This window comes from Triturus cristatus, chromosome 8 (assembly GCF_964204655.1).
Source record: "Triturus cristatus chromosome 8, aTriCri1.1, whole genome shotgun sequence".
NCBI classification, from domain to species: domain Eukaryota; kingdom Metazoa; phylum Chordata; class Amphibia; order Caudata; family Salamandridae; genus Triturus; species Triturus cristatus.
Genome location: NC_140591.1, coordinates 181,560,930 through 181,585,305, shown reverse-complemented (window position 1 = coordinate 181,585,305; position 24,376 = coordinate 181,560,930). Strand labels below are relative to the sequence as shown.

General features: G+C 49.3%; 1 protein-coding gene across 3 annotated transcripts in view; it reads left to right on the top strand.

Annotated features, from left to right (window-relative positions):
- Nucleotides 1-24,376, top strand: part of LOC146801783 (E3 ubiquitin-protein ligase TTC3-like) — a 1,211,260-nt gene that overhangs the window by 872,753 nt on the left and 314,131 nt on the right. For all 3 annotated transcript variants that reach the window (XM_085621275.1, XM_085621274.1, XM_085621273.1), the window contains exon 41: nt 5,975-6,076. In XM_085621275.1, the coding sequence (XP_085477401.1) occupies nt 5,975-6,076 (102 nt within the window). The remainder of the gene's footprint in view (nt 1-5,974; nt 6,077-24,376) is intronic.

Below are 24,376 nucleotides of genomic sequence, written 5' to 3'. Positions count from 1 at the left end.
TACATAGAAGATATTCTATCTGGCACGGGAGAGAAAGTAGTGTCAGATCCCGAAAAGGCCCAAATATTTGGCCAGTTCTATAGAACGTTGTATACTAAGCAGACCTCTGCTGAAAAAGCCCAATTAGACTATTTACACCTTCCACTGGTAACCCAAGCCTAAAATGAACAATTGGGAGGACCTACAACTGAAGGAGAGATTTGGACGGCCATTACGGAGCTCAAACTTCATAAATCCCTGGGGCCAAATGGGCTGACAGCCCTTTTTTAAAAGACTTTTAGCTCAGAGCTACTCCCCCATCTTGTACCTTTATTTAACGTTGTGGCAGAGGGAGGAGTGGTGTCTTCTTCCATGAGCGAGGCCCTAATCTCGGTCATCCCGAAACCAGGGAAAGACCCTAAAAAATGTGAATCCTACTGGCCGATAGCGCTCCTTAACCTAGATGTCAAATTATATACGAAAGACATAACCTCTAGGCTTGAGAGCTTGCTTCCAGACCTCAGTCACCCAGACCAGTCTGGTTTTCATAGCAGGTAGGCAGACACATGATAATCTATGAAGGGTGATCCACCTGGTCGAAAAAGCTACTAAAAAATCACCGGCAGCCCTCTTGGCACTAGATGCAGAAAAGGCCTTCTTATTTCATACCTTACGAAAATTTCTGTGACCCTTTTGTGGGCATGATTAACATCAATTACGCATGACCCTGTGCTCGGATCTTGGTCAACAGAGTGAGCTCTGATGTCTTTTATTTAGAGAGAGGAACTCAAAAGGGGTGACCCCTCTCTCCGCTATTGTTTGCTCTTAGCTTTGAGCCCCTTGCAGCTAAGATTAGATCAACACCCACTATTCACAGCATCTACTTTGGGGGAAAGGAACATAAGATTTCTCTCTTTGCCGATGATGTACTATTACTGATCCCATGAATACGTTGTGAGCCCTGCAGACAGAGCTCCAACACTTAGAATCAGCATCCGGCTTCAGTATTAACTGAGACTAAGTCTTTTCTCCTTAATTTGAATCTACCGCAATCTGAAATAGAACAGGTTGTGGAAGCACTCCTTTCCAGTGGGCGAAGAAAAAGATCACCTATCTTAGCATTAAAATTACACCTAAACTCACTGATCTTTTTAAGGCCCATTAGCCCCCACTTCTTCAATAATTGAAAAATGACCTTCGCCGATTGGCTCCTCTGTTCCTCTCATGGCTGGGCCATTTACACGCTATAAAAATGAATGTACTTCCTCGACCATTGTACCTATTTCAGGGACTGCTGATCGATTTAGATCACAGATTCTTACCCATCCTACACTCCATGCTCATACAATTTATCTGGCAGGGTAAAAGAGCTTGTCTCCCCTATCAACAGCTCCGTTTGCTGAAAACCCTGGGGGGGGATTAGCATTGCCAGACCACCATCTATATTTTAAAGCTTCTCAACTAAGGGTGATTCAGGAATGGTCCCCAAGAACCTCTCATAAACTCTGGCTCCAAAAGAACCGGGCAGTGACAGAGAGATGTATTTGGGATCTCCTCTGGAAGCCTAAGAAGACCGCCCAATTAACACACACTTGAGCACACCACACTTAAAGTTTGGGACGAGGTCAGTCGTACGGCTGCTTCAACCACTTTTCCCTCCCCATACACGCTGATGCACTATAACCCAGCCTTACCTCCAGCTTCACACCCAGGAGCATTTGATGCGTTGAAAGAAGGGGGCTGTCTAACTGTGTCAGACCCCTTAAACAACTGGGGCTTACTGACGTTTGAGCACTGTCAGAGACATTTTCAGCTTCCTGCATCGGAACACTCCCACTATACACAACTCCGACACTGGGTGTTGGAGCTGATATGAGAAAGTCAGCAACTAGGGACGTTACACCTATTGAACGCTTTGTGAAGATGAGAGCTAGATCGAGGGGTGTTATTTCCTTCTTATATTCCCTTCTACTCTCGGACCACCCCCGTCCAAGACACATGACCTTTTTGCGAGCGGACCCTAGGTAAGGACATTTCCGCCGACCAATGGGGTAAGCTGTGGAGGGACATACCTAAATTCAACCATTCCATGGGAATATGGGAGGCCCATTACAAGGTGCTTTATGAATGGTACCTATATCCGACTAAAGAACATTTTCCCTGCAGCATCTGAAATGTGCTGGAGAGGGTGTGATATGCTAGGTGATTTTCTGCATATCTGGTGGGATTGCCACTTGATTAGACCCATCTGGGCTAAAATCCTAGCACAGATTAGGGAGATTCTGGGTTATCCGGTGCCATATGACCCAGGTTCTATACTCCTAGGCCTAAGGTACAATTCTCTCAAGCGCCAAACAATAGGGGATAGATCAATTTTACTGTTGTATTTGGGTGCAGCGAAGATGGCAGTGGCAGGTGCATGGAAGAGGACAGAGGCCCTCTCTATAACACATTGGCATTCTCGCCTACGGGAGGCTCTAACAATGGAACGCATGGCGGATATCCTATCGGACACCTTTAAGAACTTTAAATATACATGGGTGCCCTGTTGTTCATTACCTCTCTCATGGATTGCCGTCATGCACCTGCCCGACACAAACACAGGTTTTACATTTATTCCAATACTAATAAAGCCCCAGGGTGCAGCATTACAGGAAGACCTAAAGACCAGTTAGATGCAAGCTATACTTATGTAGATTCCTCCTTGCACATGCTAAGATCACCTGTGTCCGTTATCTGTGTTATCTCGCTCATGTACCTTTAAATGTTGGATTTTTGTTCCATGTATCATTTTCTTTTATTAGGGAGACGGTGAGAAGGCGGTAACAGAAGGACTAATGAGAATTTTGTGCTGCAGTTACTTGCAATTTGAGATTTTTATAGGAGACACCTGAGAATGTTTAGCAACTGATTTTTTGAATGGCATTTCTGTAAGCTGCAGGTTCAACAGTGGTAATTGAACAAAAACTAACATCTGTATTGTTGTAACTTCTAAACACTCAATAAAGAAAGTTTTGAAAAAGTGTTTTTCCCCAGTTGTGTGACTAACAAATCAGATAGTCCTTTGAAAAAGATTGAAATTGACGCTGCGGGTACATTACATGTTATGGGTATGCCATTGTGTTGAAAGGTTATTTCTGTAGATGGACCGAAGTGAAGTTTACAGAGGAAGTCACTTCTGAGACTGTAATTGGATTCCTAAAGGAATTATTCATGAGAGAAGGGGTGCCAGAAATTATGGTGTCAGACAATGTGGTCCAGTTCATTTCCCAGCACATGAACGATTTTCTTAAGGAGCAGGCTGTTGATCATGTTAGATCATCGGTATATTACCCTCAAACAAATGGTCTTGTGGGAAGGTGGAACAGTACTTTGAAAGATGGTTTATAGGTAGCATTGAGTGAAGGATAAGATTGGAGAGTGGCAATGAGGAAGTTACTATGGTCATATCACACCACTCCTTATTGCGTGATGGGGAGATCACCTTTTGAGGTGATGTGTGCGCGCATGGGCAGACCACTGATGTCCAAAGGAATGGAAGGCGACAAGGTTGTGTTGGAGAGATAAACAATGAGGGAGGGTGATTACTAGATTGAAGATTGTGTCCAAGTACCGAAAGGACGCAGAGTTAAGAAAGGGGAGTCTAAGTATTCTGATCCTTTTCAAGTAAAGAAGGTGAACAAGTACATGCTTCTATTGAGTGATGGTAACGTATGGAATGGTAAGAAAGTAGTGAAAACCCCGTTGGTGATGGAACGGAAAGACAAGGAAAAGCTGAGTGATGATCCCAGGAGGGTGGTGTGTGAAGAGAACAAATTGGTGTGTGAAAAATAAAAGTCCATAAGTTTGAGAACTCACAGAGGAATCAGAACTCCGAAGAGGTCTGAGTTCCTGATGTGAATTAACAACAGATTTTAGTATCTATTAATACCATTTATTGTAATTAGGGCTCCCGGTTTTATGGTATTTATTTTTTTGACATTTCCGTCTGTATTTACCCATATTTATTTTTTGTCAACTTTATCTGTATTTATCCATATTTATTATGGGTTTTGTGACAAAAGTAAGGCAGAAACTGTTATATTTCCACATTTATATTAACCCGGGTACTCCCCAAGCGATGGAGAGTCGGGGCACGTCTGGAGCAACCAGGGAAGCCCAATTAAAGTAAGAGTTGCCTTCGTAGGGACCCACCAGTCAACGGACCATGGGTCACGAAGGAGCCTCGAGCGAAACCACAAAGTGCGGGCTCACGGAACACTCGTGGAGTGTAGGCCAGCAATCTTTGGTGGAAAAGGTGCTCGGGGTCTGGGCTACAAGTAACCCAATGCACAGCCTCGAGGGACGTCGAGAAGTTGATGCACTTGCAAATGTGCACGGTGTCCAGGGGTTCCAGTTCCATGGCACCCACAAGGGCTACGGGTCTCAGCTTTGCTGGGGACTCTGGTCAGCCTCTAGGAAGTCTGGAAACCCACCTCCTCTGTTGAAAATTCTTCAGCATCCGGCGGGAGCTTCGGAGATGCAGACCGGACAGATGCATCTTTGGTGCCTGCCAAGCAGGGGAGTAACTCCTTTACTCCAAGGGAGATTCTTCAGTCATCTAGTCTTGTAGATCGTTGAAGTTCCGGGATTTCTGTAGCAGAGTTTCGTCCAGGTATAATCTAAAGTCCTAAGGACAGGGGTTCCTTCTTTATACCCAAGGAAGGGTTTGGACTTACTCTGGGGACCCACCTATGGGAGGGTTTGGAAAGAGGGGTGGCTACACCCATTTCCTTTGTCCAGTTTTGCGCCAGAGCAGGGGCTGGTAGCCCCTGCAACCGGTTTGAGCTGGACTATGCACAGGGACACCAAATGTGCCCCCAGTGCAGACTTCAAATCACTCCTAGAGTGCTTTGAAGTCTGCCCTAATTCACTAAGGCCTGCATGGGAGGTTGTAACCACCTCCCTGTGACAGGAAACCTGTTGTCCAGGTCTCCCCTGACGGAGTTTCGGTCAGCAGCAGGAGGCCAGACCCGTGTCTGTGGCTGGCAGCATCCATTTTGTGATGCCGGTGCTCTGTTAGTTGGTACCGGGTATACCGGGTATACCGGTGCTGTCATGTCTCTCCCTCTAGAAGGGAGGGGTCATACCCCCACACCAGTTACTGGTGTGGGGGTATGATTCCAAGGTGTTTGACACCAAACACCAAACACAATATGTTTCCGTGCAGCCAGTTAAAAGTTAGCATTTACCGTTTGGTTATAAAGCACTTAAGAGTATATGGTCAGGCTGCATCACAGACCACTCCGGAGAAGAGATTCCGAAGGCTGCAGAGGGGTTCTGCTCATGTATGGGCACCCTCTCACACAAAACCAAGCAACCTGCCTTCAGGATTGGTAAGGCCTGCCATAGGGGTGACTGATAGGTTTATATGTGCAGTGATAGGGTAAGATATAGTGAACCTATATCTCAGTAAGCGGTGCATACACCACCTCACTCAGGCTGCTGTAGCCGTCCTGTGGTGTCATTTTGGAAGGCTTACCAGGGGTGGCATAATACATGCTTCAGCCCCTGGTAGGCCTCTTGGGTACCGATGCCCTGGGTACATAGTATCCATACACTAGGGACTTATAAGGGCACCCCAGCATCCAATCTGTGGTGTACCTAAGGTACATGGAATCAATTTAGAGAGAAAGCAGCTAGGCTGGGGTCCTGATTAGCAGGGCCCAAGCCAGACTAAAGTAAAAAAACAGTGAAACCTCAGCAAAAAGTGGGGGTAACCATAAGAAGCAGATCCTACTCTCCTACAGTGAGTTCTTTAGTTTTGCTAAGGTTATATAGGATATAGTTTTTAATATAGAACCTCCATGGGAAAGTTTTACGTTCCATGAACACTGTCAGACAGCGTTTTTTTTTTGTTTTTTTTTTGGTGCAGTGTGAATTTATTTAAAATTCGAACATTAAAGTGTCTTAATGTAACTGGCAAATACAACCATAATTCTTCTTATTTTTTCAGTCACAGTTTGAAGAGCGAATCAGTTTAATAAGAAGCGGTGCAAAGCTAAGTAGTCTTCAGCCAGTGCAGTTTGCAACCATTCAGTCTCCTCCCCATATACCCGTAAGTATGCAATGACTCTGCCTCTTATATCGAACAAAGTTTTTTTTTGAGAAAGGGGGTATTCCTTACAATATAGTGACTCTGAGTGGCTTTTACAGAATGCAAAAAATGTTCGCATCAGTAACCACCCTCCCACCCTCTTTTCTTCATTCCCTGCCCCCACCCGCCCTCCTTCTTCGTTCCCTGCCCCCCACCCGCCCTCCTTCTTTCCTTCTCTGCCCATCCTACCGTTCTTCCCTGCTTATCATAACGTTATTCTCTGCCCATCCTTCCGTTCCTCCCTGCCCAACCTACCTTTCTTCCCTGCCCATCATTCCTTTCTTCTTCCCCGCCCATCATTCCTTTCTTCCCCGCCCATCATTCCTTTCTTCCCCGCCCATCCTTCCTTTCTTCCCCGCCCATCCTTCCTTTCTTCCCCGCCCATCCTTCCTTCCTTTCTTCTCATCCTTCCTTTATTCCCCGCCCATCATTCCTTTCTTCCCCGTCCATCCTTCCTTCCTTCCCATCCTTCCTTCCCTGCCCATCCTTCCTTCCCTGCCCATCCTTCCTTTCTCCCTGTCCATCCTTCCTTTCTTCCCTGTCCATCCTTCCTTCCTTTCTTCCTTCATTCCCATCCTTCCTTCCCTGCCCATCCTTCCTTTCTTCCCCTTCCATCCTTCCATCCACACTGGTCCTTCCTTCCTTCCCCGCCCGTCCTTCCTTTCTTCCCCATCCATACTTCCATCCTTCCTTTCTCGCCCGTCCTTCCTTCCCCGCCCGTCCTTCCTTCCCCGCCCGTCCTTCCTTCCCCGCCCGTCCTTCCTTCCCCGCCCGTCCTTCCTTCCCCGCCCGTCCTTCCTTCCCCGCCCGTCCTTCCTTCCCCGCCCGTCCTTCCTTCCTTCCCCGCCCGTCCTTCCTTCCTTCCCCGCCCGTCCTTCCTTCCGTCCCCGTCCATCCTTCCTTCCTTGCCCATCCTTCCTTTCTTCCTTACCCATCCTTCCTTTCTTCCCCGTCCATCCTTCCTTCCCCACCCATCCTTTCTTTCTTCCCCGCCTCCACCCACCCTCCCCATCACCCACCCTCCCTTCTTCCGTTGTTGCTTGCCCCCAGCCAGCCACCCTGCTTCCATTCCTCCATTGTTGCTTGCCCCCAGCCAGCCACCCTGCTTCCATTCCTCCGTTGTTGCTTGCCCCCAGCCACCCACGCTGCCACCCTCCCTCCCTTCTGCTGTTGTTTGCCCCCAGTCACTCCCTGGTATCACGGTTGACCCTGTCTGATAAGCTCCGTCCATGTTGCCTTCTGCCCCCAATAAACAAAAAAGTGCTCCATACCTGGCTGCATTATAGCACCCCCCACCACCCCGCTCTGTTGCCCCACACACATCCCCCCTCTGTGTGTGTTGCCCCCGCCCTCCCTTTCACCCTGCAAGCCTTAAAATTTTTTTTTTAAAAGGTGATGGTCAAGAAGGGTATTGATTTGTGTGGCTTACATGTAGAGTGAAGCGTGTTGTTTGGGTGACTACTAGAAAACATTTCCAGCTATTGCCACGAGAATGTAGCGTCACAGTGCAGCAAATGCAACTGAGGGTGCATTTGTCCAGGGTGCATTTGTCCAGGGTGCTGTAAGCATCCTTTGTGCTAGACCCATCCAACTACAGATGTATTTCACTTTTCTCCATTGGGTGAGCTTCTTGTACTATTTACCGTACCGAGCCAGGAGTCTCTGGTTAAATGTGACTGAGGTGAGGCGTACGTACCTCCCTCGCACGTTCATAGTTGCTTGTTCAATATTTGGAGCAAGCATTTTCAAAACTAATTAGTCTGGTTGTAATTAATGTTTGTGTTTATTTTAGAACTATAGATAACATTGGTGAAACACACTAATGCTACATAAATATTTATTTATAGTAATTGGCATACAACTCAGCTAGTCTTAAGCATTCCTGGAAAAGTAACATTTCATCTTGCATTGTGCTGTGTTGTCATACTGTGTTAAAGGGTGTGTCATTCTCTGTTACGGTGTGTAAGTTATGTTGTGCTATGCTGTTAATTAATGTCTACTGTGTAAGTTAATGTGTAGTGCGCTGTATCATGCTGGACGGAGGTATAATAGGGTGTGTTCTGTTTAGGTGAAATATGTTAGCTCGTGCTGTGCTTTATAGTGTATTGTGCACGTTGTGTTTTGCAGTTCTATGCTCGGATGTGTTGTGATGTTTTGTGGTGCAATGCTGTGCTGTAATATGATATTCTGTTACATCGTGTCACGCTGTGTTATGTTGTGGTGCTATGCTCTGTAATTGATAGTTTTTGTGTTGTCATGCTGTGTTGTGGTGAAATGTCTTGTGTTATGCCATGGTGTGTTATGTCATGGTGTGTTAGGATATGTTGTGTCAATGTGCCTGCCAAGTAAATGCACCAAAGAACAGTATCTTTCCATTACAAGCAACAAGTCCTGTTGCCTCTGCTGTCTGACAAAAAAACACTTCTTGATATGTACCCCATCACTAATACCTCATAGGACACGAACGGGAGATTGTAACCATCCTCGAATTGGCATGGAATTGCCCTTTCAAACAAAGGCCAAGCTTGGAAAACACTTGAAATCCAATAGATCAAGGGGACTAACCCACAGCTCACTCTTTCTATATATGTCTTCTTGTTGTATTGTTTTCAATATATAAATTGTGACCTGTAATTCCTTTACACAGCCATTGCTGTGTATAGCCAGACCTGAAACTCCGGTTCAATTGGTGCATTTTAGAGCACTAATTTCAAATAAATTGAAATTTAAATCAGAGTAATTGAAAATTCAGCAATGCAATATTCTTATAATGCATGGGATTCTGTAATCCCGACTTGTGACGCACTCAGTGATTATAAAGAAAAGACGTCAGAACTCAGCTGCATTGTTATTACTGTCAAGTTTTGATGTCTCAATGCCTGTTGCCAGAGGTGAAAGGCAGGTCAGGACACAGAGCAGCTGTTTAAAGCAACTGAAATGAAACGTTGCTTTTCTTTCTTTTGTTCTGTTTTTTTGGAAAAAAAATTCTGTGTTGTTTAGGAACATGTTTATTTTTTGCACTCCTTACATAACTATAGAAAAGTAGAATCTTCCTGCAGGTTTCTACACATTCTGAGCTACTACGGCATTATTTTAAACTGACTTGTATTTAACTGTTACACATAACTGTTAGCCACAAATATGGAACAGGTTTTTTGATGTGTTTAATTTTGCACTAGAGATACTAATTTTATTCTACATGTTTGCAAACATGCTCTCTCTTTCATATGAAAGAGTTACACACCAAGGTTTTAAGTGGTTTGTGGGAAAGTTGATTGTGTGACCATGTATTATGTGGGGTAAAGAACCCCCTGCCGTACATTATAAGTATTGTGTAAGTCACCTTGGAGTTCCATAACCTTTAAAAGGAACTCCTCAGTGACTTGCAACACCCATACAATGTAGAGCAGGGGGGTACTTGATCCCTAATCGTTTGGTGTGCCAGGCATACTTTGAGCTTCCTTGGAGTGTTGGGGCGTATGTTCCTTAAGAACACTTGTTGGCACAACAGTGGATTTTTCATTGTATTTTGCTGATATGTATTAGACAAAACACTGATTATAAAATTTAACGAGCTGCCTTTTTCAAAACATGTATAGCATCTTTATTTCACCTTAAAGCAGATTCCCAGTTTTACCCATACCTTGCTGATGGGCAGTCATCACTCCTTCAAGCATCTCCCTTTTTAAAATTCTCTTATAATCATTCCTCTCTCATAATCACACTGCACAAATAGCAAGTTGGAAGTCATTGTAGGAGTGAAACTGTCTAGGGTTTCTTAATCAACAGGATGAGTTCTTCCTCGTCCCAAATTGGACTTGCTTCAGGAAAGTGCTCAGGTTTACAGTAGAACGAGAACACTTTCAATTTCCTCTTTGGATTTGTTCTGTCCTGGCATGTTGGCAAAGATGATGGCAATTGTAATGACCCGCTTGCACAGCAAGTTGCGAACATCTGTCCTTACTTGGGAAACTTCCGTGCCAGCTTTCCAGATGTGTCTACACATTACAGATAGCATGATGAGGTTTTTTCATCAACAAAATGACATGCCTAATTCAGTGTTAGGGACTTCACTTCATGGGTGGGATTCTAGGCACACATGTTCCTTCCCTCCAGTTGAGGCAGAAGGAGCACATTAACCTGACTAGGTTCTTTGGAAAGAACCAAGCAGATCAGTTCTCCATCTTTTTGGTTTAATCACACCCACATCTTGCTGTTTTCTCATACCTTCTTTTGAACTGACCATTGCAGTGTAGTCTGCATCTTGAATGTATTAGCTGTACTTCTAATGTCAGCCTATCACTGCTCGACTTTTCTGTCCCTGGACAGTCAATTGCCAAAAGAGAGAATAACATTGTTTTCTGATGGCTACGTCTAACTGCACATTTCTCACCTCAGAAAATTCCAGGCATGGGATTGGCCTGGAAACTTCGGGCGTAGCTCCCCCTCACCGGTTATGGGCGCTTGCTTCATCTCAACACCCAAAGTGGAGTAGTTGTGACATATCCTGGATCTATGTAGCGCCCATGCTGCCTTCCTGACATGAGTTCCATTTTCCTGTACCTTTTAACACCGATCTGGAGTTTCTCTCATCCATCCAAGTAATTCTTGCTCCATTTTCAGGAGCAGTGCTTAAGGATATCCTCCCAACCACCCCGAAAAGAAGTCCGGTTTTAAACACTGCAGTGGGGGTGATGGGCAATTATGCATCACCGACCCACTTAACATTTCTTTGTGGTGCCTTGTACCCGGCTTGATACTTTTCATACTATCATAGTCTTCGAAGAAATCCAAAGGCAATTAAGGAAAGATATAGGCCAAGCTTTTCAAGGGCCATGCCAAGGATGACGACTTCGGCTTTAGCAGATCAGTATGAAGGACCAGGGCCAGATCCAAGTCACTCCCCCTCTCCTCTCCTTCATTAAAGTACCCCATGGAGAGGAGAATAAAGCACAAAAACAAGAAGCAACATTCTGCTTCCCCCCCAAAAGGCACTGACGATCTAGGGCTAAGTCCCCACCTCTGCTTCGCCTCTGGCTCCTCCTACTCTTGAGTGGAATTCTTGAAGTTTACACCTTGGTAGGCCCCGCTGACCCGAGCGCTGCTCCCCTAGCACAGAAGGTTGTATGGATGCTGGTTTACTGAGGGTTTCCAGCTTCATTAAATTATACTTAATATGTTCAGGTGACCCCTGGTCTTCTCTGGAGCACCGTTAGGCTCCATGGGACACTGTACGGAGGCATACCCGTGGGCTAGCCATTGGAACAGACCATCCCTCTGGTATCGTTCAGTCCTTTTCCGACATTGTCCCTTCACAGATTTTGTCTGTCTCAGCTCTGATGTCGGCGCCACATCTCCCACCTCCATCATCCCATCTGCCTTCTCAGAAGCCTCTCCTACCCACGAATGTGATAATAAATAAATGCTTCACGCTTGCTGGAAAAAGAGCAGGTTAGGGAGGAATGTGCTGGTGCCCCATAACGATATTTGGACATCCTGTATAATATCTCCGAAATAGTTTGACCTCAGTCAAGCCCCAGAAGAACATGAGGACACAGACAATTGTGACCCTCTTGAGCCTCTGAATTGTTCTAAGGCTGCAGACCTACTGACCCTTCAAGGTTCGAGTAGACTGTACACATACTCTGACATAGACCCACCTCTGGGTTCGACTGCAGTAGATATGGCGTTTTTTTACGTCGTACTCAAAAAGGCTTTATCAACACAGTGCCACAGAACGTTTTTAGTAAGGATCTTGTGACCCAAATACCTTCCTCATTGATTTATGTTTGTCTCCAACCTGATGGTGGAGAAATTCAGCTTTTCCAATTAGGAAGAATTCGCACTATTGATGCATTGCGACTGAACCAAACTATTTGAATTTGCATTTTGGAGACCAATATTGGATCCCCACTACGTCTTGACTTTTTGGTAAGGTGGCGCACCATATGTTCATTGCAAGCATTTTTGTTATTCAAGACGTGTTTTCCATAATTTTTACAAAATTGCTTACCTGATAGAGACTACTAGCCACAGATTCCTTAACGTAGAATTATCCCCAGGCGTGAGGCTGGATCTGGAAAATCTTTGCCACAGCACCTCTGCCCGCCGGGGGACGGTACCACGCGACCCCGCCCTGACGTCGTCCGCAGACGTGACGTCAGCGAGGTCACATAAGTCCCACCCCGGCACGCTGACGTCAGTTTCCTTCTTTTCCGCGTGCAACGCGGATCCGAAGTGTGCTCCTTGGCCTGTTTTGGGGCCTCTTAGCGCCTTGAGTTGGGAACAGTGTACCATGCCTTTGGGCTTCAAGACGTGCACTTCTTGTGCACGTCAGATGTTGGCGACGGACCTTCACCCTATTTGCATGTCGTGCTTGGGCGAGCACCATGACTCTACGGACTGTGAGACTTGCCAGCATCTCAAACCGAAGTCCCGGCGGGAGATCCGGATGAAGTTGATGTTGGCCCTCTTGTCCAGGTCGGTTTCGTTGCAGCGTCCGTCTCCCACCTCGGACGGGTCCAGGATCAGCCGTTTCCGGATGGGGCATCGTCCTTCGCCGAGGCCCCATGGCCTTCGTTTGCCTGCAGGTAAGTCTTGCAGTTTGCCCCCGAGGCCTTGTCCTCCTTCGGCAGAGGGCGCCGGTCCCTCTCAGGATGTGCGCCATCGCCCGTCGCCGCCCTATCCACCGTTTCCCGGCATCGGGGCAACAAGGGCCCAGATGCAAGCCTACGCTACGGCTCTGCAGGCTTCCTTGAACCCTCCCACTCCTCCTGCGATGTCCGTAGATTGCTCGCCATGCGCGGGTCTCCATCAGGGCTCTGGTAGCGGGGAGTCGCTTCTCCCATTTGAACCGTCGCTCCATAACTCTCTTCCCTCCATAACTCTCTTCTGGGGGCCTGGGGGTGCCCTGCCACGGGGGATCCGGTGCCTCAACAGCTCCTTCACCGCCAGAGTCCTGCTCCGCACGATCCACTTTGTCTTTTTTCCCATCCCTCGGCCCAGGGCCCTGTCCTGCCGGCTGCTTTTCCTTCCTTGCCTTCAGTGCTGCTTCCGCCGTCACGGGAGGCTCGGTGGCTGGACTCTTGGGGGCGTAACATTTTCGCCTCCACTAGCGCTGCTCTGCGTGCTCTCAACACTCTTTGTGTGTTGGCCAGGGCTACTTCCGATCTGTGGGATTCCGCGGAGTCCCTTCTGTCATCGAGCCTCCCAAGAGAGTGCCCGCGCAGATCTGCTAAACAACGGTTATGTAGGGAGAGCACTCCGGTGATACACCAATTTTATACTAAGTTCTGACAGAATTTTTTAGAACAGCGGTGCTACAGTTATGTAGGAGTTTGTCCTCTCCTACTGTGCGAAAAACCAAATACTGACAGGGTGAGAGCCTGTATGTAACTGTGCACTGTTCACAAAGTGTCTAGTCTGACACTATACAATCTTAGAAATCATATTGTGCTTTTAATTTGCAAAAAAGAAACATCACATTATCTGGAGCATTTCACGTTTTTTTGGTGCGAGGAGACAAATTAGTGTTTGCGATTTGTTTCAAAAAACAATTCATTCAATATTTACATGAAGAACGCGGTATCATACAAAAATCATGTGTAACATTATGTCAATTGCATGTTACAAGCATATAATAATACATCAAAATTACGAGATGACGTGCGTTACGTGAGGCGTGAATGCTGTAAGCGAAATAAACAAAATGCCCGAAGGCTGTAATGCGTTCTAGGACTTTAACCTCTCTAAAAAGTGGTTCATTTTTATTCTCTTCGTACAGTCTGCTACCCAAGCCCTTCCCCTGGTCTATCTCCTCTTTTATCAGCTGAGATTTAATTATCTGTTTTAAGCCTCCTTGGCACGCATTACAGCCTTTGGGCATTTTGTTTATTTCGCTTACAGCATTCACGCCTCACGTAACGCACGTCATCTCGTAGATATTGTCTTTCTCTTTTTTCTGCTTTCCATTACTCTTATGATAGTATTTAGTGAAACGCATTATCCTCAATTCTTGTAAGTTTCATCAGTCCCTCGTTAGTCCCATTCACTCAATACAGCCCGGTATTTTATTTTTGCAGAGTCACGAGTTCCCATTCAAACAGGTAAGCGTGAGTCTGTTAGGCACTCACCGCTATCACTTACGTATACTTCTTTACTCTAGTTGCTGCTGACACTGCCACAATATTGTCTCTTTCAGAGCATATCAAATTGAACACACTAACAGGTAACTCCTAGAGTGACGTTTGCTCATCACCAGATTACTAGAGATTGAGCCAAAAACACATTTTACTCACTAGCATATGGTTTACCTTATATTTTTCAGATTGGCCCCTGACGAAGGAACCGGCTGGTTCCGAAATGCATTGGGCATTTACATTTCTGTTGTGATGTAATTTTGATGTATTATTATATGCTTGTAACATGCAATTGACATAATGTTACACATGATTTTTGTATGATACCGCGTTCTTCATGTAAATATTGAATGAATTGTTTTTTGAAACAAATCGCAAACACTAATTTGTTGTCTCGCACCAAAAAAACGTGAAATGCTCCAGATAATGTGATGTTTCTTTTTTGCAAATTAAAAGCACAATATGATTTCTAAGATTGTATAGTGTCAGACTAGACACTTTGTGAACAGTGCACAGTTACATACAGGCTCTCACCCTGTCAGTATTTGGTTTTTCGCGCAGATCTGCGGCACCATGTGCGGGATGGTCGGGAGTTAGCTACTTTCATTCTCTGTTCGGCCTTGGACGTCTCTGATTCCCTCGGCCGTGCTATTGCGAGTTCTGTGGCCCTCTGCCGCCATGCTTGGCTACGGGATGGTCTCTTTCCAGAGAATGTTCGGGAGCGTCTTGTGGATCCTCCACCGTAAGCTCGGCCTTCCAATGCTTGATGGGAGGCGTTATTCCTCCTTTCTCCTTGGGGCCTTAGATTTCGGTTGGCCCGTTGTGTGCTGTGTGCGGCCTTGCGTGCTTTCGGGGTCTTCAGTTGGCCCCTTTATTCTTTGGGTGCTGGTTCAGCCCTTCAGCTTGTGGTGTGTATTATTTGCTGTTAAGTGCAGCTGTATAGGTGCTCAGGTTGGACCCTTTGTCTTTTTTGGCTGCTTGGTAAGCCGTCTGTGGTGTTCCCACAGGTCTTTTATGTTCTTGACCTCTGCTGCGGGTTTCCCTAAGAGGTGTTTCCCTATTTTTGTTCAGGGACGATTCATACCCTAGGTGGGGTATTTGTTGGCTATTGAATAGCCCAGTTTTAAGGTAGGCGGGCGTGGATACTTTCTCAGGTTCCTCGCGTTTTCCTGGCGTCCCCGTATACCGCTTGATGCGGTCTCTATCTCTTTGATGTTTTTCTCCTTCTCCAATGAGGTCCCTTCCTCTTCGCCTCTGGGTTATCGGCCCGACTTTTGTGATGCTGATTACAGCGTTGTGTCTTGGTGTTTCCACCTCGTTCTCCGCTGTTCCTGCTGGGGCCTGTCTGTCTTCGTCTTGCGCTCGCCTTGTTCTGAGCCGCTGCTTCTTGGTATTTGCCAGCTGTGGCTGCGTGTGCATGGTGGTTTTGGTCCCCCTCCGTAGGACTCTGCGTGTCAGCGTGTGCTCCTGTCCCTTGTTCCCTACTTCGGGATAGGCACCTATTCAGCTGTGCCCTTCGCTGTGTGTGTGTTCTCCTAGGGCAGGCTCTGCCTCAGTTCCTTCTCCTTTCCCTGGCTTTGAGGGTGGTTATTTAATTCCACTGGCACTCGCGGGGCGCCTTCTGCCCCTCCGGTGTTTTCTGACAGACGCCCTTTGCTCTTCGGGTAGGCTTGTTGTATCCTGGCTTCCCTTCTCCTTGTTTTTGCTTTCTTCTGCTTGGTGGGGGCTGGGCCATCCTTCCTGTCCCCATGACACATTCCCTCTTGGGGCCCTGTGTTCTTCCAAGCTGGTGAGGTTCTCTCGTAGACCCTCCTCCCCTCTGGGTATGGCTAGGGTATCTATTCTACGTTAAGGAATCTGCGGCTTGTAGTCTCTATCAGATGTTCAAGTTACTTACCTTCGATAACGATGTATCTGGTAGAGACGATTCTAGCCGCAGATTCCTTCACGGCCCGCCCTTCCTCCCCGTTCTGTGAGGAACTTTCAGCTTGGTCTTCTGGACTCTCCTCCCTCCGGGTGGCTTTGTCTTCTGCAGGTGCCCTCTTCCTCCCTGGCGGGATGCCTCATCCTGTTTCTTTTTCCACTCCTTCTATTGTGGTCATTGGACGGTAGGTTCATGTGTACTTCTGCATCCCTTCACCATGGTTATTCCAGTGTGGCTCCTACTCTTATCTCTCTTTGTCATTGCTTGTTTTTTTTTTTACTCCTCCGCAATCCTCTAGGTTGGGGTTTCTTGGCTGTTCCTCTGCCCTTAGCTTCTAACGGGGGATAAGGCACTCTTTGCTGGTGTTGTCTTGAGGTGCTTTGTCGTTTCTCCTCTGTTCCAGACTTGTTGCCCCTCACTGTTACAGATTGTAGTTGCTGACTTCTGTTGTCGGCCACGTCATTTTTGTCATGTTTTATCTGCCTCCAGGGAGGTTATCACCTTCGCTTTGTGGGGTTGCTCTGCTCTTTCCTCTCCAGGATTTTCAGTAACACAGTGCTTGGCACTGTCCCTAATGGTGCTGTTATTCACCATTCGCCACTTCCCTTTTTGTTTCACTGATTGTTTCGTACACTGTTCCCATACTCTCACAGTTTGTTGGTGATGGCTCCGCATTGTGGCGCGGAAAAGTTCTCCGAAGAAAACTGACATCAGGGGGGGGACTTGTGACCTCGCTGACGTCACGTCCGTGGACTTCGTCAGAGCGGATCCGGAAAGATTTTTCGTCAGCAATACCCCTTGCGCGTCGCTAGGCGTCGCCTGCGGCTCCGCGTCCGTCGTCGGCGTCATGACCTCGTCGGAGTACTTCGACGCCGCCCTCGCGCGCTGACGTCAGTTCTTCTTTTTTCCACACCAGACAGCGCCGATCCGGGAAGAGGTTACCCCTTAGTCATTTTTTGACTAAACTTTTTGACTCTTTTTGGTCTACTGTCGACTCGACTCTGGTGCCGGTAGGATGCCTGGGTGTAAAGCCTGTGACTCCTGTGCTGCCCCTGTGTCCGGAGGAGGCCCGGACACGGCTCGCTTATGCTCTCGCCGACGGGCGAGATGCAGCACGACATGCTATACGATGTGGACTAGACACTACGGACTCGCTGGGTAGGGCGATGTCAACCACGGTGGCGCTCCGTTGCCACGCCTAGCTGCAGTCCATATGGCCAAGTCCTTGGGCCGCTCGGCCCCGCGTCCCCACAAACTTCCGCCTTTCGCCCCTTTCGTGGCCAAGGAAGCGGCGCCCCCTCACGTCCGCCTAGCCACCGGCCGCAGACTCAACCTGCACACGGACGTGGATTCCGCCGAGGCGGTATCGGGGGACAACGTGCCGGTCAGTCCAGATCCACCCCGGCAGCATCCGCCTCAAAGCCCTCCTGCGGGAGGAAGTTGCGGCCCTCTTGGCCAAAGGGGCCGTCGAGCGCGTTCCTGGTCCAGAAGTAGGTCGTGGTTGCTATTCCCACTATTTTCTGGTTCCCAAGAAGGGCAAAGGGGGCCTACGCCCTATCTTGGACCTCAGGAGCGTCAACGCCTTCCTCCGGAAGGAGAGGTTCAAGATGCTCACCTTAGCTCAGGTTCTGGCTGCCCTAGACCCTGGAGACTGGATGGTAGCGTTGGACTTGCAGGACGCTTATTTCCTCATCCCCGTCCTGCCAGCCCACCGGCGTTACCTGCGGTTCACAGAGGGTCAGGAGCATTTTCAGTTCACCGTGCTCCCCTTCGGCCTCACCAGTGCCCCTCGGGTGTTCACAAAAGTGATGGCGGTGGTCGCAGCTCATCTGCGCAGATTAGGGATTCCAGTCTTTCCCTATCTCAACGACTGGCTGTTGAAGGCGGGTTTGCCCCAGCAAGTCATCTACCACCTCCAGACTACGGCCGACCTCCTGCATTTGCTGGGGTTCTCCGTCAATGTGCCGAAGTCGCATCTGAGTCACTCCCAGAAGCTCCTCTTCATCGGAGCGGTTCTGGACTCGGCGCAGTTCCGGGCCTATCCGCCGGAACAGCGAGTCTGGGATATTCAGGCTCTGATTCCCATTTTTCAGCCTCTATCCCGGGTTTCGGTCAGGTTGGTGCTGCGGCTTCTGGGTCTGATGGCCTCCTTCATCCTATTAGTGCATTACGCCAGGTGGCGAATGCGGGCTTTGCAGTGGGACCTGAAGTTTCAGTGGACCCAGCATCGGGGCAACCTGTCCGATCATGTCTTGATCTCGGAGGGCACAGCGAAGCAGTTGCAGTGGTGGCTAACGAACCGCGATTGGGTCAGCGGCAGATCCCTCTTCCTACCCCACCCGGAGCACGTAGTGGTGACGGATGTGTCCCTCCTGGGATGGGGGGACCACATGGGGGAGGCAGAGATCAGAGGACTCTGGTCTCCGGCGGAGTCTCGGCTCCATATCAACATTGTGGAGCTGAGAGCGATCCGACTTGCACTGAAGGCATTCCTTCCCGTTGTCCGGGGAAGTGTGGTGCAGGTGTTCACGGACAACACCACCGCCATGTGGTATTGCAACAAACAGGGCAGGGTGGAGTTGTGGACCCTTTGTCAGGAGGCTCTGTGCCTCTGGACATGGCTGGAACATCAGGGCATCACCCTGGTGGTTCAACATCTGGCGGGCTCTCTGAACGGACAAACTCAGCCACCGGTGCATGATGGATCAAGAGTGGCGTCTCAACTCGGACGTGGTGCGAGGCCTCTTTCGGCAGTGGGGAGAGCCTTGGTTAGATCTATACGCCACTGAAGAGAACGTGCAATGTCAGCAGTTCTGCGTGTTGGAGTTTCCAAGGCGGCACTCGCTCGGGGACGCTTTTCGTCGCGAGTGGAGTTGCGGTCTGTTGTGCGCCTTTCCACCTATACCACTTCTGCCCAGAGTGCTGAAGAAGATCAGGCGCGACCGGGCCCAAGTCATCTTGGTGGCTCCGGATTGGGCACGAAGGTTCTGGTATCCCGAGCTACTCAGTCTGCCAATCGATCCCCCGATACGACTGCCTCTTCAGGAAGATCTTCTGTCGCAGCAGCAGGGGACAGTCCTCCACCCGAACCTGTCCAGTATCCACCTTCATGCGTGGAGATTGAGCGGCGACAGTTGATGCCATTTGACTTGCATCCTGAAGTCTGCGATGTGATTCTGGCAGCCAGGCGTCCCTCCACTAAAACGGTATACGCCTGCAGGTGGAACAAATTTGTGGCATGGTGCACAGCAAAGGCTGTGGATCCCCTTTCCGCCCCTCTTTCTTCTTTCTTTGGCCCAGCAGGGCTCTGCTCTGGGCACTCTTAAAGTTTATCTTTCTGCTATCTCTGCCTTCCTTCGGCTTCCTGACCAGCCTTCTCTCTTCAAATCCCCTGTTGTTTCTCGATTCCTTAAGGGCATTACTCACATGTTTCCTCCTGTCCCTTTCGTAATGCCTCAGTGGGATTTGAATCTTGTTTTGACATATCTGATGTGCGCTCCCTTTGAGCCACTTCATAATTGTCCTCTTCGTCTCTTGACGCTTAAGACTGCTTTCCTGGTAGCCATCACCTCTGCTTGAAGGGTGAGTGAGCTCCAGGCTCTCTCTTCTAAGCCTCCTTTCCTTTCTATTCATCCGGACAAGGTTGTCCTCCGCACTCGCCCTTCCTTCCTTCCTAAGGTTGTGACTGCCTTTCACATCGGGCAGTCTGTTACGCTGCCCACCTTCTTTCCGCCTCCGCATCCCTCGAAAGAGGAAGAACGGCTCCACCGTCTGGACCCAAAACATGCGCTCTCCTTCTATCTGGACTGCACAAAACAGTTCCGGTGGATGACCAACTCTTCATTGGCTACGTGGGCGTTACGAAGGGGCGGGCGGTGCACAAGCGGACCATCTCTCAGTGGGTTTTTTTGTGCATCAAAGCTTGTTACTCCTTAGCTAAAAGGGAACCTCCTGTTGGGCTGAGGGCCCATTCCACTCGGTCCACGGCGGCGACGACTGCCCTGGGTCGGGGAGTCCCCTTGCAGGACATTTGTCAGGCAGCAACGTGGGCCTCGCTGCACACGTCTGCCAAGCATTATTGCCTGGACAGCCAAGTCCGGAGAGACGGCTTCTTTGGCCATTCTGTTCTCCAGGACTTTCTGGTGTGATTTTGGTTCGCAGACCCACCACCGGGGTTGGTATTGCTGGGGTATCTATTCTAAGGTGAGGAATCTAACTAACGTGTTTATTTCAGGTGAACAAGTTACTAACCTTTGGTAACGATGTATCTGTAAGAAACATTAGTTAGATTACTCACCGACCCACCCATCCTCCCCGTTCTGCGAACCGACATCTAGGGTTAAGGTTATCCTTTTCAGGGCCCTAGACTTTTTTGGCACCAATGTCGGTCTCTTGCATGGCTCTGCATTCCTGACGCAGAAAGCTATGTACAAGAACTGACGTCAGCGTGCGAGGGCGGCCTCTAAGTACTCCAACGATGTCAATCTGGCGCACGACGACGGACGCGGAGCTGCAGACGACGCCTAGCGACGCGCAAGGGGTATTGCTGATGAAAAATCTTTCCGGATCCAGCCTGACGCCTGGGGATATTCTAAGGTGAGGAATCTAACTAACTAATGTTTCTTACAGATACATCGTTACCGAAGGTAAGTAACTTGTTCAACAGGCATCCAGCAGAGGCAACCGCATGAACTTGCTTACACAGCAGCAGGCCTCACAAGCCTTTCAATGTAGAGGTCAGGGATCCAGCCGTCAGCGTCCAGGCACCCAGTGGTAAAGAACCTTAAAAACATGGCTCTTTAGATAGGGGTAGCTCCTAGATTGCTGGCTAAATCCTCTTCTTCAATTTCTGCATAGCGCTGGGACACCTCTATTTGAGGTAGCCACGCGCTTTTATAAATGCTTATTATTATTAACTACCCATTCTACAGCCCCCGCAAAAACAGGTTCAGGTGCAAAACCCCCTTAGTTTGCCCTCAGCGGCGCACTGCCACCTAGTTTGAGGCTGGATAAGTTATTCCCTCCATGGTTGACAAAGCTTCACATCAGACAGCTAAACACTTCAAATTCTCCCGGATGGTTACACCCTACCTAGTCACCCCACCTATACCACAACGGCATCTGAAGGACCACTAGTCTGTTCCACAAAAGGAAGTCCAAGCTCTCTTAGAGAAAGTACCTATAGAGATGGTCCTGCATCAGAAATCAGGACTGGTTGCTATGCTGTTACTTTCTGATGCCAAAGAACAACCAAGGATTTTGTCCTATTTCAGATTTCCATCCTCTGAACTTCTTCCTCAAGAAGGACAAGTTTGAGATGCTCACTGTGGCCCAAGTTCTGTCCGCCCTGTGTCCACTAGACTGAATGGTGGGATTGGAATTACAGGATACCTAGTTCCACACCCCTTCCTGCAGTCTCACAAACCCTACATGTGGTTTTAGGTAGGCCATGAGCACGTTCAGTTGTCAGTGCTCACCTTCGGCCTTACCAGTGCCCTCTGGTGTTCACAAAAGTGATAGTGGTGGTCGCTGACCATTTTTGCATGTTGAGAATGCCAGTCTCCCTCCTACCTTGACGACTGGTTGCTGAATGTGGGTTCACGTCAAACAGTTGTGAGCCACCTCCAGACAACAGCCAACTTGTTTATTTTCCATCAATGTTTCGAAGTCACGCCTGACTCCTTCATAGAGGCTTCCTTTCATTGGAGCTATCTTGGTCAGTGTGCTGTTTTGAGCCTTCCTTCTACACCAACGAGCCTAGGATATTCAAGCTATGATCCTGATGTTTCAACCCTTTACCTGGGTCTCAGTGAGAGCAGCTTCGTGCCTTCTTGGCAGGTGGACCTGCCTGGTGGCAGATGCGGGTTCTACAGTGGGATCTGAAATCTCTTCAGCTCAGCACCAGTGAACCTCTCAGATTCCATCCGTTTGTCATCAGAAACTACAAAACATCTGAAGTGGTGGTTGCTGGATCGCAGGTGGACCAGTGGCAGACTGCTCTCCCTACCCCACGTAGAATTAATGGTCTTTATGGATGAATGGTTGCGGGTTGGGAAGGTCATCTGGGTGAGATGGAGATCAGAGGACTCTAGTGGAAACACACCTCCACATCAACCTGCTGGAGTTGTGGTTGTTTTGCTTGGCACTGAAAGCCTTTCCACCTTGACCATGAAGGGGGAATGTGTGCAGGTTCTCACAGTCTAAACTATCGCCACGTGGTACTGCAGCAAACAGGGTGGAGTGAGGATGTGGGTCCTCTGCCAAGATACTCTACGCCTCTGGAAATAGTTGAGTCATCAGCGCATCTGCCTGGTTGTGCTACACCTCCCAGGAACTTTAAATGCCAGCCTAGCAGATCACAGATGACAACTACACTCAGAGGTGGTGCAGGGCATCTTCCAGTAATGGGGAGAACATTGGCTCGATGTTTTTGCCACCCCCGTGAGCATACATTGTCCAAGCTCTTGCGTGTTGGTTTCCAAGGCAATTCTCCCTTGGAGATGCCTTTCGGTTGGACTTGAACCCGGGACTGCTGTATGCCTTCTCGCCTCTATATCTCCTACCCAAAGTTCGTAAGAAGATCTGGAATGACCGGCCCAAGCCGTCCTAGTGGTTCCAGATTGGGCAAGATGAGGGTACTATTCAGAGCTTTCACCATGAGCATCTATCTTCTCTTCGGGCTGCCTCTTAGGGAGGACGTCCTGTCGCAACAGCTGGGCAGAGTCCTGCACCCGAGCCTGCTCCACTTGCACCTCCATGTTTGGAGACTGAGTGGTAATGGTTGACTGCCTTCGATCTTCCGCCTGAAGTAGTGAATGTTATTTGTTTATTTGGTAGTCTCTACAAAAAACGTCTATACAGGCATCTTACAGAAGTTTGTTGCTTGGGGTTCTTCCTTGCATATCCCACCTTTACAAGCCCAGTTGTCTGATGTTCTTGTCTCTCTGTCTCTGGTCCAACAAGGCCTTACTGTGGCAACAGTTAAAGGTTATATCTGAAAGAAACACGTTAGTTAGATTCCTCACCTTAGAATATCCCCAGGCGTCAGACTGGATCCGGAAGATTTTTCGTCAGCAATACCCCTTGCGCGTCGCTAGGCGTCGTCTGCGGCTCCGCGTCCGTCGTCGGCGTCGTGCGCCGGGATGACGTCGTCGGAGTACTTAGACGCCGCCCTCGCGCGCTGACGTCAGTTCTTCTTTTTTCCGCGCCAGTAAGCGCAGATCCGGGAGAGCTACCCCTTTTAGTCTTTTTTGACTAACTCTTTTTGATCATTTTTGATCCCTGTCTGTCGACATCTGGTGCCGGTAGGATGCCTGGGTTCAAGGCTTGTGAAGACTGTCATCGACTGATGTCGGTGACCGATCACCACCGCCGGTGCCTCTATTGCTTAGGCCTCGACCACGACGCGGAGTCGTGCAACGACTGCCAGGCCCTGACTTCGAAGGCTAGGCGGGAGCGGTCCCGCAAGCTTCTCGAGCTTCGCCACTCGGCTCCGCGTCGTGCGCGATCCCGGTCCAGGAGGAGGTCCAAGGATCGCTCGCGGAGCCCTAGCCGACGCCACCATCGATCGTCGGGCTCCAAGTCGTCGGGTAAGTCCAAGCACTCAAAGAAGTCCAAGAGGCGACATCGCTCTTCGGACTCCCCTCGCCGGTCGCGCGACTCGGCCGAGGGTCCAAGTGGTTCAACCCCCGCGGCTCCGGCGGAGCCGCAGGTGCCGCGTCCGCCCCCATACCTTCCGGTCCCTGGGGCTGACGCGGCGCCGGCGGAGATCAGCGCCTTCCTCTCGGCCATGAGGAGCCTGGCCCCGCCGTCGACGCCCGCTGGCGCGCCTTCGGGCCCCGCGGGCTCGACTGGGCGACCTCGCGTGCCGGCGGCTCCGGCCCCGGCGCCGTCGACGACTCCGGTCTCGACGCCGCAGGTCCCCGCGGGGCCCATGCCTGGGCCCCAGTCGACGCCGGTTGACCTTGTCACTCCTCCACCGGCGCCGACGCCTGAACCACCGACGCCGTCACCGGCGCCGCCGACGCCGACGCCTGTGACGCCGACGCCCCAGTTTAGCCCTCATCCGGACCCGACGCCGGCACGGCGTCCGCCGACGCCGCATCCGACGCCGCTAGAGACCTACCATCTCTACAGTCCGGTTCCGATCATTCCTCCTGTTTATCAGGAATCGGAAGAAGGGGGCGACTGGGAGGGGTT